The 13535-nt window shown below is 48.1% G+C and overlaps 4 protein-coding genes across 4 annotated transcripts; 2 read left to right on the top strand and 2 right to left on the bottom strand.

Annotated features, from left to right (window-relative positions):
* Positions 1-27: 27 nt before the first annotated feature.
* On the bottom strand, positions 28-1269 carry ONS95_002892 (uncharacterized protein). Its single transcript, XM_058496176.1, has 3 exons — positions 1010-1269; positions 848-950; positions 28-787 (listed from the first exon to the last, which is right to left on the bottom strand). Exons 1-2 carry the CDS (start codon positions 1247-1249, stop codon positions 939-941), a joined length of 252 nt encoding a protein of 83 aa, XP_058353427.1. The 5' UTR covers positions 1250-1269; the 3' UTR covers positions 28-787; positions 848-938.
* Positions 1270-2678: 1409 nt separating this feature from the next.
* HXT1_1 (hexose transporter hxt1) lies at positions 2679-4869 on the top strand. The gene is made up of 3 exons (XM_058496175.1): positions 2679-3071; positions 3120-3376; positions 3425-4869. Exons 1-3 carry the CDS (start codon positions 2709-2711, stop codon positions 4662-4664), a joined length of 1860 nt encoding a protein of 619 aa, XP_058353426.1. The 5' UTR covers positions 2679-2708; the 3' UTR covers positions 4665-4869.
* An 897-nt stretch (positions 4870-5766) lies between these two features.
* On the bottom strand, positions 5767-8090 carry ONS95_002890 (uncharacterized protein). Its single transcript, XM_058496174.1, has 3 exons — positions 7225-8090; positions 7037-7152; positions 5767-6970 (listed from the first exon to the last, which is right to left on the bottom strand). The coding sequence occupies exons 1-3, from the start codon at positions 7353-7355 to the stop codon at positions 6375-6377; spliced, it is 843 nt and encodes a 280-aa protein (XP_058353425.1). The 5' UTR covers positions 7356-8090; the 3' UTR covers positions 5767-6374.
* A 3346-nt stretch (positions 8091-11436) lies between these two features.
* ONS95_002889 (uncharacterized protein) lies at positions 11437-13118 on the top strand. The gene is made up of 4 exons (XM_058496173.1): positions 11437-12233; positions 12291-12618; positions 12695-12834; positions 12891-13118. The coding sequence occupies exons 1-4, from the start codon at positions 11540-11542 to the stop codon at positions 13028-13030; spliced, it is 1302 nt and encodes a 433-aa protein (XP_058353424.1). The 5' UTR covers positions 11437-11539; the 3' UTR covers positions 13031-13118.
* Positions 13119-13535: the final 417 nt, after the last annotated feature.

The following is a 13535-nucleotide window of genomic DNA, read 5'->3' as shown; positions in this document are numbered from 1 at the left end:
AACTTCCACCAATGAGCTGCTGAATTTCCCCCTTCAACAGCTTCACGTCTCGCCTATTACGAGACGTCCCAGCAGCCAAGCATCGTGCAATGCCATTGATTTGGTCCAGCGGGCTCGGCACTACCGGCCTACCAGATTTGGGACTGCTGGATACAATATATCAGCCCTTTTTTATTGCCCGCCCTGGTATCTTCCAGTGCAGATCCTCCTAAATTCACCACCACATTTCCTCCATACCTTACGTGACACCCAGCGAGCGGACTATTTATCCTGTCCCGGCTATTGTGCAGAAATTGTGATTTCTCGTCTGGATACTGGTCTAGATGCTACATTGCCTCGCCATCAATTCTCCATTGAACATTGGCGCTGCGCGGTGAAATTCCATTGACGCTGGGATTTTTCCATCTGTTGCTGGGCAGTGGCGGCCAAGAAGTCTTTCAGCTGATGGACGACTTTTGATTGAATCCTGACGCAAACGATATTTGTTTGGGAGATAAGAAAGGATGAACATTCATCCTTCGAACGATGCACTTCTGCGAGATAAGGATGTTTGTAAACAAACCAAGCCTATTGGAAAGTGAAGCTGTCGGATAATCTGAGGCATTACTCGGAACTGGTAAAATGTTTCATCCGCTTGAAGATCATGGTTTCGTTTCAAGTGTTTATTTATTATTGGGGAAGGTTACGTTGCTCGCCCACTCTGTGAAGATTTTATGAACCCCTCTGAAACAGTGATTTCATCCGTCTCTATCGAGCAGATGTTCGGTTGCGGTTGGGAAGGAACACCCTGTGCAGCCTGTTGTCGGCTATTGACGGAGAAATGTCATGAGACGCTCTTACCTCTTACCTCCCATCAGGGCCATCACTCATCATACCCCCGTCTTTCTTCCCGTGTAAAAGTCTCTCAATCGAGTGAAAATTCTCGTGGGCGCTGGCTATTATTTGTCTAGCTGAGAGAAGTTACTCTCAATACACCAGTTTCTTGAATAGTGGATATTAAATCTCTAACCGGGGCTTCGAATATATCCTCAATACCACGACAGTACTTTCCACTGCCTGGAGAACAAAATGTGACGCATTTCCGTATCGCTGCAGCTGCACACAGCATCTTCCACTGTGAGCCATCCTGTCCAGTGCACTCGTTGCACTTCAACAGTCGATTCGCCGACGCTGAAGAACGATGCCGCCTAATCGGATTCGTGCTGTGCCGCTCCAACTTATCTGATTTGCACTTGCCCCGTCTCTTCATAACCAGACCTTCGCAATTGGCTGTTCCACTGGCAATAATCTTTCCTCTCACAGCTTTATCTCACAGCTTCTGAGATCCAATGGCGGCATTCAATAAGCCAACATCCACAAGCTTCAAAGACCAAACATATGAGTCGAGATGTTTCACTTCCACATCTGCTAATTCAACATCAACGGCTTCCCCGGATTTCGCACTTTTCATTAACCCTTTCAAGCCCAAACCATCCCGAACCAGCTTCCAACACGTCATTGACAGCTCCCAAGAAAATCCACAAAAAAAGTTAACCTCCGGCTAATCATTGGCTCAATCAAGTATTGTCAACCAGCCACAACCGAGGGATCGACGAAGCTTTTCCCAAGATGCGGCAATTCAGAGCTCAAGATTCTGGGCATACGAACTAAACAATCTGTCAAGTCTGTTTTGACTTCATCCCAAACGGGGAGTTTGACGTGAAAAGCTATCTTCACATCGTGTGATGGTGCAAAACTTTCGACTGCGTTTCTTCCGGCCGATTTTGAGCTCTGGGGTCTCCATGTGCACCAGGTGCAAATCATCGTCATCGCGCCACCAGTTCCTGCAGCCATTTTCGTCCTCCACGAGTCGACGCCTCCAAATACCACGAAATCCCCATCGACAGTTTCCGGTCAAACTGCAAATCTGACCAATTCGATAATTTTCTCGAGAAGATAAACTTTATGCGCGGACCCAGAAAGTCACCGAGAGAGCCCCCGGCAGTGAGTTCCGCTTCCCTGGTCGGACCGACACGAAAAGCACCGTATGTATCAAAATTCAAAGTTTCATTCGTCAATATCAAAAGAATTGGAGAACTCACGTGTAGGTGGAACCATTGAGGCTCTCGCGGTGGACCTTTCCGGATCGTCGGTTCCTGCAAGAGATGCCGCGCCCTTGACTCGCTTGCTTGTTTTCTGCGTGCAGAGATATTCACAGCGACGTCATCGCATCGAACTTCCATCCTCACAACGCGGCGTTGTACAAGTGACACAACCCACATCAGTCCACTTCCTCCCCCTCCCCTCTCATCTGTCAGCGTTTGGGGATTCCGCGTTCTCCAGCTGGGGCTTGGCGTGCCTCGCAGACACAGACCGGTGACGATGTGCTTGCTGAAAAGGGCTGGTGTGCAGACCAAGGCAAACGGGAGACAAGCGTCACCATTCAGGCCCGGTGATAGAGCAACAAGGGGGCGTGAAGCGCCCACTCCGTCACTGGTACAAGCTCCTTTCACGATCATTAAGCAACTTGGCAGCCCTGTGCCGCAGACCACAGCGAGTAAGGGAGAGGCAATTGACCCTACCGATCTCATCTTTCACGATCCCCACCCAATCTGCCAGTGCGGAAAGGTCCCATACATATATATCTAGCCTTCCCTTCCTTTGTATACTTCTACTTCTCTCTTCATGAACTTCTACTTTGAGCCTCAAACTCAACCATCACCGCAACAATGAAGTTCTTTTCCAAGAAGCAGGATGTGGAACACAGTAATAGTAGTACTGCTGTCCCATCTGCAGCCAACTCGATAGACAACCCAGGAGCACGACAAGCCGTCCTGGGCGAGAAGGATTTCCACAATGGCAATGGAAGCAGTGCCAACACGAAAGTGCCCGCAATCACGATTCGAACTGTTATTATGGGAATCTTGGTAGCAATGGGAGGTTTTATCTTCGGTTACGATACCGGACAAATCTCCGGATTCCTCGAAATGAAAGTCTTTCTTGAGCGATTTGGTGAGAGGACAGAGGTTTCAGAAAAATATCCACATGGATTCTACTTCACCAACGTTCGATCTGGTTTGATCGTAGCTCTGGTAAGTGACAATAGACGCTCAAATGACAACGCTCGCTAACTTTTCTAGCTATCTATCGGTACTCTCTTCGGTTGTCTAATTGCTGGGCCATTCGCCAACAAATATGGACGCAAATGGTGCATTCCCGTTTGGTGTCTGATCTTCTGTATCGGTGTCGTCGTTCAAATGGCAGTCGGTCAAGGAATGTGGGTTGGTATTGTGATGGGCAGATGGGTAGCAGGTCTTGGAGTCGGAGGACTCTCCGTCCTCGTCCCTCTCTACATGTCCGAAACCTCACCCGTCCCCGTCCGAGGAGCCGTAGTATCGTATGTTGCCCCCTCCCGGCCTTCTCAACCACATCTAACACAAACCAGCTGCTACCAACTCTTCATCACCATAGGTATCTTCGTTGCAGACTGCATCAACTTCGGCACCGAAGGCATGCTCAACACCGGCTCGTACCGCATCCCCATGGGAATCGGCTTCATCTGGGCCATCATCCTCGGCGTCGGAATCATCTTCCTCCCTGAATCCCCCCGCCACGACTGGAACCACGGCCGCTCCTCCAGAGCCACAACCACCATGTCCAAGTTCTACGGACTCTCAGAGACTCACCCTCTCATCCGAAACGAGACCGCCGAGATCGAAAAAGTCATGCAGGCCACCCAAGGCGACCACCCCTGGTACGAGGCCCTTACCGGACCACGCATGTTCTACCGCATCGCCCTCGCCATGAGTCTTCAGATGCTTCAACAGTTGACAGGAGCCAATTATTTTTTCTACTACGGCACAACCGTGTTCTCCGGCGTCGGTTTGGACAACTCCTACGTCACAGCCATGATCCTCGGCGGCGTCAACGTCGGCGCAACCTTTGCTGGCGTCTACCTCGCCCGCAACGGCCGCCGCCGCGAATCCCTCTACATCGGCGCCCTCTGGCAATGCATGTGTTTCCTGATCTTCGCCTCCGTAGGCCAATTCATCTTCAAAGGCGCCGTGCCGGAATCCTCCACGGCAAAAACAGCCGGCACAGTCATGATCGTTTTCGCTTGCCTGTTCATCGTCTCTTTTGCTATGACCTGGGGTCCACTCGTGTGGGCTTGCATCGCAGAAATGTTTCCTTACCGGTATAGAGCCGTCGGCATGGCTCTCGCTACTAGCGCGAACTGGATCTGGAATTTCATGCTCGCGTTCTTCACGCCCTTCATCACAGGCGAGATCGAATTCGCCTACGGCTACGTCTTTGCGGGGTGTAACCTCGCGGCTTTCTTCCTGGTGTATTTCTTCCTGATTGAATCTTCCGGTAAGACGCTCGAGGAGGTCGATGCTATGTATCTCTTGCATGTCCGACCCCTTGGGAGTGGGAAATTTGAGTTCGATGAGGAGACTAGGGAGAATATTGGGCAGGGGGGACTTGGGACGGATAATATGAGGTTGGAGGGGAAGGGGAGGAATATTAGGAAGGAGAGGGAGGCGGGGGTTGGGGGGGTGGTGCAGGATGAGGGGTTGGGGGTGGGAGAGAGGGATGGGAGGGGGGAGGTGAGGGATGGGAGGGGGGAGGTGAGGGATGAGACGGGGAGGAATGCGCCGCCTATGAGTGGTGGTGTGAGGGCGTAGAAAGTGGAGAGAAGTTGGTTTTTTTTTGTGTATGATTTTTGGAAGTGTTGCATTGTTTGCGGGGCGGGATTGGAGTTTGGGAAGCGAGTTTTTATCTTGGAGGTGGGTGGTGACCCGAGTGGATCTGTATACATATTTCCTGTACAGTATCTAGTTGGACAAATATGTCTAAACAAACAAAAGAAACCAAAACAATTTTTCCGAACGACTTCCTTATCTCATCCCTTCCATATCATCATCCTCCTCTATTTCCCTTCTTTTCATTTCCATTCTTAAATCCATTGTTACGAAAAACAAGAACAAGAACAAATAAATCGCCCTTTCTTACTTGCTTGCTGAGTAGAGGAAGAGGAAGTGGAAATCCACGCCTAGACAAAGTCAAACTCAAACCTTAAACCCTCAGCGGTAAGTAAGTAAGCCTTTCCTTTCCTTTCCTTTCCTTTTATTTTATTTTATTTTCTCTAGTCTAGTCCTAGTCCTGAAAGTCGTTCTTCTCTTACTTCACTTCTTCTTTGCTTTTCAGAATACAGAACAGAGCAGAACGTACGTAAGGATTTGACTCTGGATCTGGATCTGGATCTGGTTTGGTTTGTTAGAGCTTTACATACATACTTCGAAGTAAAATTCATTGCGGCTTGAGGGGAGGTGGGGAGATAAGGCGATGAGAGGAGAGGAGAGGAGAGGAGGTGCGCGGAGAAGATATATCGTATATCTTATCTTATCTTATCTTGTATGAGAGACAATATCAATATCAATATCAAAGCCGAAGCCGAAACCGAAGCTGAAGCTGAATAGACCAATATTCTGCCCGATATGGCTGCGTAAAGTTATCATATGATACATTAAGAAGAGCGACTTGAGCTTCTGTTTAGATCTTTTGTAGCTTATTTAGTTGATTTGATTTGATGTGATATGTAATTGCTGGATTCTATCCCCTTAACTACTATTCGGAACACACGTTTTTACAGCCCTGAGATTAGTGCACGTGCCCTGTAGTTTACCAGCTGCTAGCATTTTAGCGCTTCGCTTCAGCGGCTATGCCCTGTAAAAGTGTGTTTCTGACAGTTAAAGGGATAGCTAAGGTATCTTCCATTTACTATGTCACGCTAAGGTACCTTCCCTACGTCACGGGCACAGGTACTTCTTTCCAGTCGAAATGAGAATCCAGCTACATAAGACTAACTCGCCTTGCCCACAAATGTTCAGTTTTTCTGCTTGAGCATCATTCCAAGCAAACATCCTTCTGAGTTAATCGCACTGGTAAAAGACATCCAGTACCAGCAACAAGTACAAGTTCGCATACAGCAAAGTCGCCAACAGCAAGAGACAACCAATATTGGTTACGGATCACAATTTCAGACCAACGGCTATAACGACAACCCATCTAAGCTGACGCCCGCCATGAAGCAATGGGTTTTGAAGCTTCTCATCGTCGCAGGTGTTTTGGCGGCAGTTATAGTGCCGGTCGCTATATGCATCTGTATAGCGGGCTGGCCATCGGGCGACGAGCAGGTCGATGAAGAGAACCCACCGTGTCTAAATCAGTCTCGAGAAGCCAGGGCACCCCAGAGAAGAGGTTTAGGGATTGAGTACTTCCTCTTGTTGTCGCCGATGTCATATTTCACATGATCATAGAAGCATTCACTCTTATGTGGGGTAATAATCTCATGACTTGGAGCATTTCTCGCTTGGTTCCATCCTTCCACTCAGTCAGAAACTCTCCCCATGAGTCCTTCCAAGTTCCAAATCGGAATCGAAGTGTCCTTCCAAAGTAGTGATCGTCACGAACTTTCTTCCCTGTTCATTCTTACAATACCGTCCAACATTATTCACAGCTCTCCCAACCTCACACAAAGTTCCTGCCCGCTCATACCTGTTCCCATTCCAAGCATTATCCATTCTCCTTTCGGGCGCTAGCTTAACATGACTCACCAACTCCAACACCTCCACGGTCGACCTCCCACCAGCATTTGTCAATTTATTACCTGCACGAGTTCCATAGAAGCTGGATCCTGTGCCACCCGAAAGCTGCGAGCGGGAAGACATCAGCATCCCAGGAATTAACTTCTGGACAAGCGGTCTCAGACTCGGAGCAGCAGCACAGAACAGCGCGGTATTGATCTCGACCGATGTCCAGATGGTGATGTCGATGCCGTAGCTCTCGTACGGAAGGCTCTCGACTGCCGAGGCTTCGAGTTCATGCACGACGCGGACGGCGCGGGCGATTGCTGCGACGATGATGAGGAGACTGAGGGCTAGGACTTCCATGAGACTGATTTCCTGTCGCCGAGCTATTTGCAGCTTGGCTGAGAGGTGAGAGGTGTTAGTGAATTTATTCCTGCTTTGTGTTGTAGAATTGGGATGAGACTTACAAATTCTGGGTAGTACGAAAGCAAGCAGGGCGAAGTCGCCAAGGATGTTGAAGACTGCCTGAGAAATGACGATGGGAGGTTCGGCAAAACACTTCGCTGGTACTTGTGACCAGGCCCTTAGGACAATTATGTTAGCATCCCATACGGTAATGTCGCCAGCGATATGGCTTAGGACAAGATCAATTTACCGGCCGGAGGATTGCACCTCAGACAATGTGCGACCGTGATGGGAATCGTCGACAGCACTACGAAGCTTATCACACTGCAAATAAACAGTCTCCCTCCTTTGTCCTGGAATATCCGAATGTATGCGGCACATATAGCCAACTTGGTGGTCATCAATGTGAAGGTGTACAGCTCCTTGCACACAAAGCCTAACTTCAGTGCTTCTGAAGCCCGTGGGGAATTGGGAAGCTCGTTGCTAGGTCCGAAATGTACCAGCACGAGATTCAGGGCGCCTAGAGCGATACCGCCTGAGGTCTGGATCGTTGAGCATACATTAGTGAACTTAGTTCGTGCTGATGCTGTGAGGGTAGGAAATCTGCAAAGGTTGTTGCGTTGTGGTGGACCATTCATACCCATGATATGAGGAGGAGCGTGTCGTCGATGCCCCAGAATTTCAGCAGGATCCCACGAGAATAGAAACGGCAAAGGACACAGATCGAGGACAGCGCAAAGGGCAAGATGACACCAGCGAAGATACGGGGAAATTGAGTTCCTGGAATATATGACGCATCTGGATCAGGAGTCTGCTCGCACGTCAGTCGTCAATTGCGAAGACAAATGCAAAAAATTGTAAAGGAGTCTCGGGAAATATCATTGACTCACAAATGAAGATATCTTAGCAATCGGAATAAAGCAGAAAGCGGCGGGCCGATCTTTGTCGGAGGAATAACTGAAGCTGTTCTCGGGTATTTTCTCCGGAGAGTGTGGAAACTAATGAAGAATTTCAGGGCTGATATGACTGAGACCTGTATGATAGATTTTTATTCACATGTAATGATGTAATGTGAAGTTATTTCGCCCCTGCCCTGAGGGATCAGGACTCGTTGTGAGATTCCCAAATTTCCAAAGTTCGAGAGCAAAATGGCTCAAAATATGGCAAACGTAGGTCAGCACGAACAAGTCGTTTACCCTAGAAGAGAAACTGCATAACAGAACGGGTAGCGGGAGATTGCATCAAACTTCTGCAGATCGATCGCCGAACCTTAACAGATCGGCATCTGGGTTCGACTGGAACTGATCAGTGTAACTCGTGATTTGTGGGGTGCTTGGCTGAAGGCAATCTGGAGGCGTACACTGATACCCTGTAGGTTTTCAGCTTCTCAACCTAACACGAAAAAAGCGATGTTCAGGTGTTCAGCATGAAGAGGCGTACGCCACACATAGGTTCGTATAACGGCTGTGAGACAGAAGTTTAGGAACTGGTCTTTGTCTAGAATCTGGCTTAGACATTGCAGAGTTTACTGGCGAGGTAAACCACTTTCCCACATCCATCCCGCCCAATCTATTTGAAGGGACGAGTGTTCAATTGCCTCTCTTGCAAACAATCTGCAATTTCCCAATATACGCAGTCCAAACATCAATTCATTGACACAAACCATATCAGACTTGAGTTCTGTCCCTGTGCGTCCATCAACTCAAGACCTGCCAACCACAACAGGTGCATACAGAACCCACAAAAACTGTCCATCACAAAGACCCGTCTAACTCAACGACATAAGCTCTCCTACCCGTCTCATCGCTGCAATTAGCGCGTCTAACGTCAATAGCTTCGAAACACTTGCAGGTAGCCCTTCATCCGGGTGGTGGGCCGGCGCCAAGGATGTTTCGCTAATGTACGTTAACTAGGTACAGCAAGCGAAAATGCGGGGAAACAAACAAAACAACGGCGGAAGTATATTTACGTTGAAGTAAGGTTTACACGTTTTCACTCTCCACACCACCCTCCGCATCCACTTCTTCCGGTGCTAGTGGCAAGGATTCCGATTGGGACAGGTACGAACTATATCCGCGCTGATTGTAGATCATTGGAGATCATAATGAAGGGGAGGACCATAACCTCGCGAATCGAAACTGGTTCCGGCGTACGGTGGGTAAGCCATCTGTGTCACGACAGTACTGGACGACTCGGGAATATTCTTTTAAGATGCCAAATATTTGATGTAGTTGTGTTATTTTTACTCAGCGAATTCATCTACATGAGGAGGGAACAAAGACGTGAGGGAGGCTTGTGTCCGGCTCTGGGGATCCGGTGGAGGGCTGACACGAGGTGGCGGAGGGGCCGGGGGTGGCACGGCACGGCACGATGGTTCGCAGAAATATGAACGAAGAACTGCACGTAAATTTAGTAAGAATAATGGGTTTGAAGTTGATAGACAGCGAAGGGTGGGTGCTTGGACACATGAAATGGGTAGCCGAACTCTAAATGACGCGACGCCGGAGGTAGGTCAGCGAACCAAATATTGAGGATGAGAATTCTGTAAGGCGGTTCATCGCAATAGAAGAGCAGCACTGGATTTCCTTGAGTTTGACGCCCTGTTTCAATCGGTCGCTTCTTTGGGTGACTTGCATATCCTTTGGGCTACTGTCAGGATTACCCTTCGCTTACAGGCTGTCGCTTAACGAAGAAAAGACCATTGTGTTGGTAGCGTAGGCGCTCGGATCAGGGTGATCCTGACAGCAGTCCAACGAGTAGACAGTGTGTTTGACTGAGATTGATTGTTGATTATTGATTTAGTAGTATAGAGGCTAGGACATGAAATTTGAAGCAAAACAAAATTGAAGGGTCTCACTGGATACTAGTCAAATTGAAAAGGACACCATTGTGAAGTCGGATCTTCTTAAAGTTGAGTGCGGAGAGATTGAGTTGATGAAGGCAAGGTTCAAGATCTTGAACTCTTCTCTTTCAGCCAAAGGGGTCTTGGACCCTTGAATTTGATCGTCTAGCTCGGTCTCCTTAGAACCTCACCCTGGCGCTCATACCACAGACCATTTATCCTCCAGTCATTCCATGTATAAACCCGACGATATATCAAGATCCGTCACAACCACACTTTGCTATTTTAAAGATCAATACAATACTTAAGAAAGCAATCTATCGTCGTGTAATCTATTTCAAAACCTTTCAATCCATTGAAGTTTGTTACTTGATACAAGGCTTTTTTCTAGCAAGCAAAGAAACCCCGAACAATGTTGCGCGGGAGATTATTCTGTTTTTAACCCGCCGGCCTGCTGCCAGGATCAGCCTTTCGTACGTGACTACCTCCAGCAGCCCAGCCACCACACTCAGCACTTCCTTACCCAGCATTGCCTTGACCTGAGAGAATCCACTCCCTAGATGTTTAGCTCACCCTAAAACCGCCAATAAACAAGCGAATCATTATCCGTAGACATACGACCGTTCCGTATTGAGTCCTAACGTGGAAGGATAGGAAAAGTTTACATGAAGGAAGGAACTGTATCGGCAGCCTCTATCTGCTGGTATTAATTATCAGAAAACTAGATGTGAGATGGATAAGATAAGATAAAATGGGGCAGCAAAAACTACATACCCAAGGTACCTACCTCAAAATTAGGCAGGCGATATCTATCTCCTTAACTGCTATTCAGAATACACTTTCTACGGGGATCGGAGTTAGTGCACGTGCCTTGCTGTACAGGCAACCACCAGATTTTTAGCGCCTCGCTTCAGCGCTGTGCACTGTAAATGTGTGTTTCTGGCAGTTAAGGGGATAGGGCATAGCCGCTAAAGCGAGTCGCTAAAGTGCTAATAGATGTTTGTACTACACGGCACGTGCACTAACATTGACCCTGTAAAAATGTGTGTTCCGAATAGCAGTTAAAGGGATAGAGGGCTCCCCCCCGAGTTTATTCTGTAAGGCAATCAATCATTCTTTACCCTACCTCAAAGTCTTATCCCGTAGATCGTTCAATAGCAAGAACCCTTGTAAGGTAGCAAAAAGGGTTCCGAGCCAAGTTCGATAAGAAAACTGTAGGCGACGAGCGTCTCAGGCTCTACTCAGGCTCTACTCAGGCTGCTCACCCTTGGCTCAGGTTAAAGCAGCAGCTGCTCACGTTCGCAGACTAAAACGGAACCAGCAAAAAGGAAAATGAATCCTGAGTCTAAGAGTCGCCTCCTACTTACCACGATAGGTTAGCAATGGCAAACACTATCTACGTTATCTTGGGCAGTACTGCCACTTTGTTGACCGCACACACTGGTGAACGGCGATTTAGGTACCGACGGGCATACTCCGTAGCGAGACCCGGTGCGGGACCACGGGCCGAGTTGGTTCCCGTTCGTCTCACAGCATAACACAGGGGAACCGACTATTAGGCTGAAGTGTTATCTGAGAACTTCCAACAAAAGTCGCCAAGGTAAGCACTATTCGCATCTGGGAATAGGAAGCGTTCTTGTGAGAATCGGCACGACGACTCGACGTCGTTTGCTAAGAATTCTTAGCTCAATTACACTTTCTTAGTGTCGCACTTGCGTCAACAATGTTATTATCGAAGCGAACCCTCTCTATCTTTCTAGTGCCAGCACTCTTTTGCTTTTTTGCCAGGAATTATGCCGTGTCACATTTCTATCGCGATCCAACCTCTAAATTCTTCGATCCCAAAAGAGCATATGAACAGAACTACAGCCATGTACGTCGGGAGGAAGCAGACGCCTTTGTTTCTGCGTCTGCGACCAAGACTTTTATCCGAAACTCTAACAGCACGCCTCTACTTTGTATCGGCATTCCCTCTATCGCTCGACCCAGCGGCGATGTCTACCTTCGAGCTACAGTTGGGTCAATCCTGGAAGGTCTCACACCTCATGAGAGAGATACGATATATCTGATGCCATTCATCGGCCATACAAATGCAAGCGAGCATCCTGTGTTTACCGAGCCGTGGCTACGGAATGTTGCAGACAAGGTTCTGACGTATAATAATTCGAAGTTCGTTTCCAGCGAAGAATACATTCACATACAGGACCTGGAGAATGAGAGGAAGCGAACAGGCCTTCCCGACAGGGAGAAGCATATGTTTGATTACATTCGAGTACTGAGAGAATGCGAAGACGTTGGCGCGAGGTATATTGCGGTCTTTGAGGATGATGTTCTAGCATTAGATGGTTGGCTGCACAGGACGAGCAACGCGCTTGAAGAGGTCGAACGTCAGACCAAGATAAACGGGCAGAATGGATGTGAGTCGACCTGGAAATTTCTTTTATATTTTGCATTTATATTAACATTTCGTATAGTTTTTTATTTGAGACTCTTCTACACCGAAGCACAACTAGGCTGGAACAGCGAAGAATGGCCTGTATACTTGTACTGGGCATCTCCGTTTTTCCTTCTTGTAGTCCTTTTCCATCTTGTCATTCGTCACATCCTCCAAGGAACACCCCTCTTATCGCGTCATAGCAGAATAATTCTCTCTGCTAGTGTTTTAACTACGTCCTTGATGGCCGTTTTTTTCTTGGCCGCCGGGCGGGTCAGCGTGCTACCTTTAAAAGTCGGGGTCAACCCAATGGATAAGTATGGATGCTGTGCGCAGGCGATTGTCTATCCAAGAAACAAAGTCTCAATGTACGTGAAGATGCCCTTTGTTCAGGATCGCTAGTGCCAAGCTCCGAATAGGTAGTGACTGACTCTGGAAACACAGGTTAGCGAATTGGTATGGCGACCAAAAAATTGGATTTGTTGATACTCTTGCGGAGAAGCTTGGCGACGAGAACCCTAATGAAATGGGGGGAAGATGGGCATTGACACCGAGCGTTGTGCAACACTTGGGTGGGAGAAGCAGTATGTTCACCGTCCTCTTGTTTAAATGGGCGCCTTACTAAAATGACTACCTACAGGTAAAGGAGACGCGCAGTGGGACGGAGAAGTCGTTCACTTATATGGTAAAACCACAGGTGAAATGATCTGGAACTTTGCATTCGAGCTGAATGACCCGGATGCGTTGAGGCATGAACATGCTTCAGAAGCGCAGCACTAGGGGGCTCAGACCAAATGTCGTAGATACACTAGGTAACATAGGTAACAGCCAGATACCAAGTGTTTATCAAGCCGTTTCAGATTCCCTGACAAATCCCATGGTTAATGCACAACGTAGCTTGTACTTGTGATCCTATATCGAGCACCTTGAATTCTTCCTGGCGCACCTCGGTCATCTTGGATGTCTAGAATTGTTTGCAGACATTGTGATTGATGAGCACGTGCGAATGTGATTGATTTCCTAGCCACGCCCAATATTATGTGTGCCAGGAAGGCATAAACCCGAAAGCAAGTTTACTTTACCCGCTAAACCTTCGACTTGTATATTCTCGAATCTTACGGTTGGCTAGGGAGGGGGGCTGGCCCCTTCCCCCTTGAATCCCCTCCCACCCAATGTTTACTTCGGTAATTTCACGTGTGCCAAGTTTTGCCCTCTTTGAGATCTTGACAAAACGTCCGCCGCTTTGATTATTGGTTGCGTTTAGTAGCCTTCACCTCAGGACCCA

Source organism: Cadophora gregata (assembly GCF_030347475.1).
Source record: "Cadophora gregata isolate MNR1 chromosome Unknown scaffold_12, whole genome shotgun sequence".
In the NCBI taxonomy this organism is placed as follows: Eukaryota; Fungi; Ascomycota; class Leotiomycetes; order Helotiales; family Ploettnerulaceae; genus Cadophora; species Cadophora gregata.
This window is presented reverse-complemented; position numbering and strand designations above follow the sequence as displayed.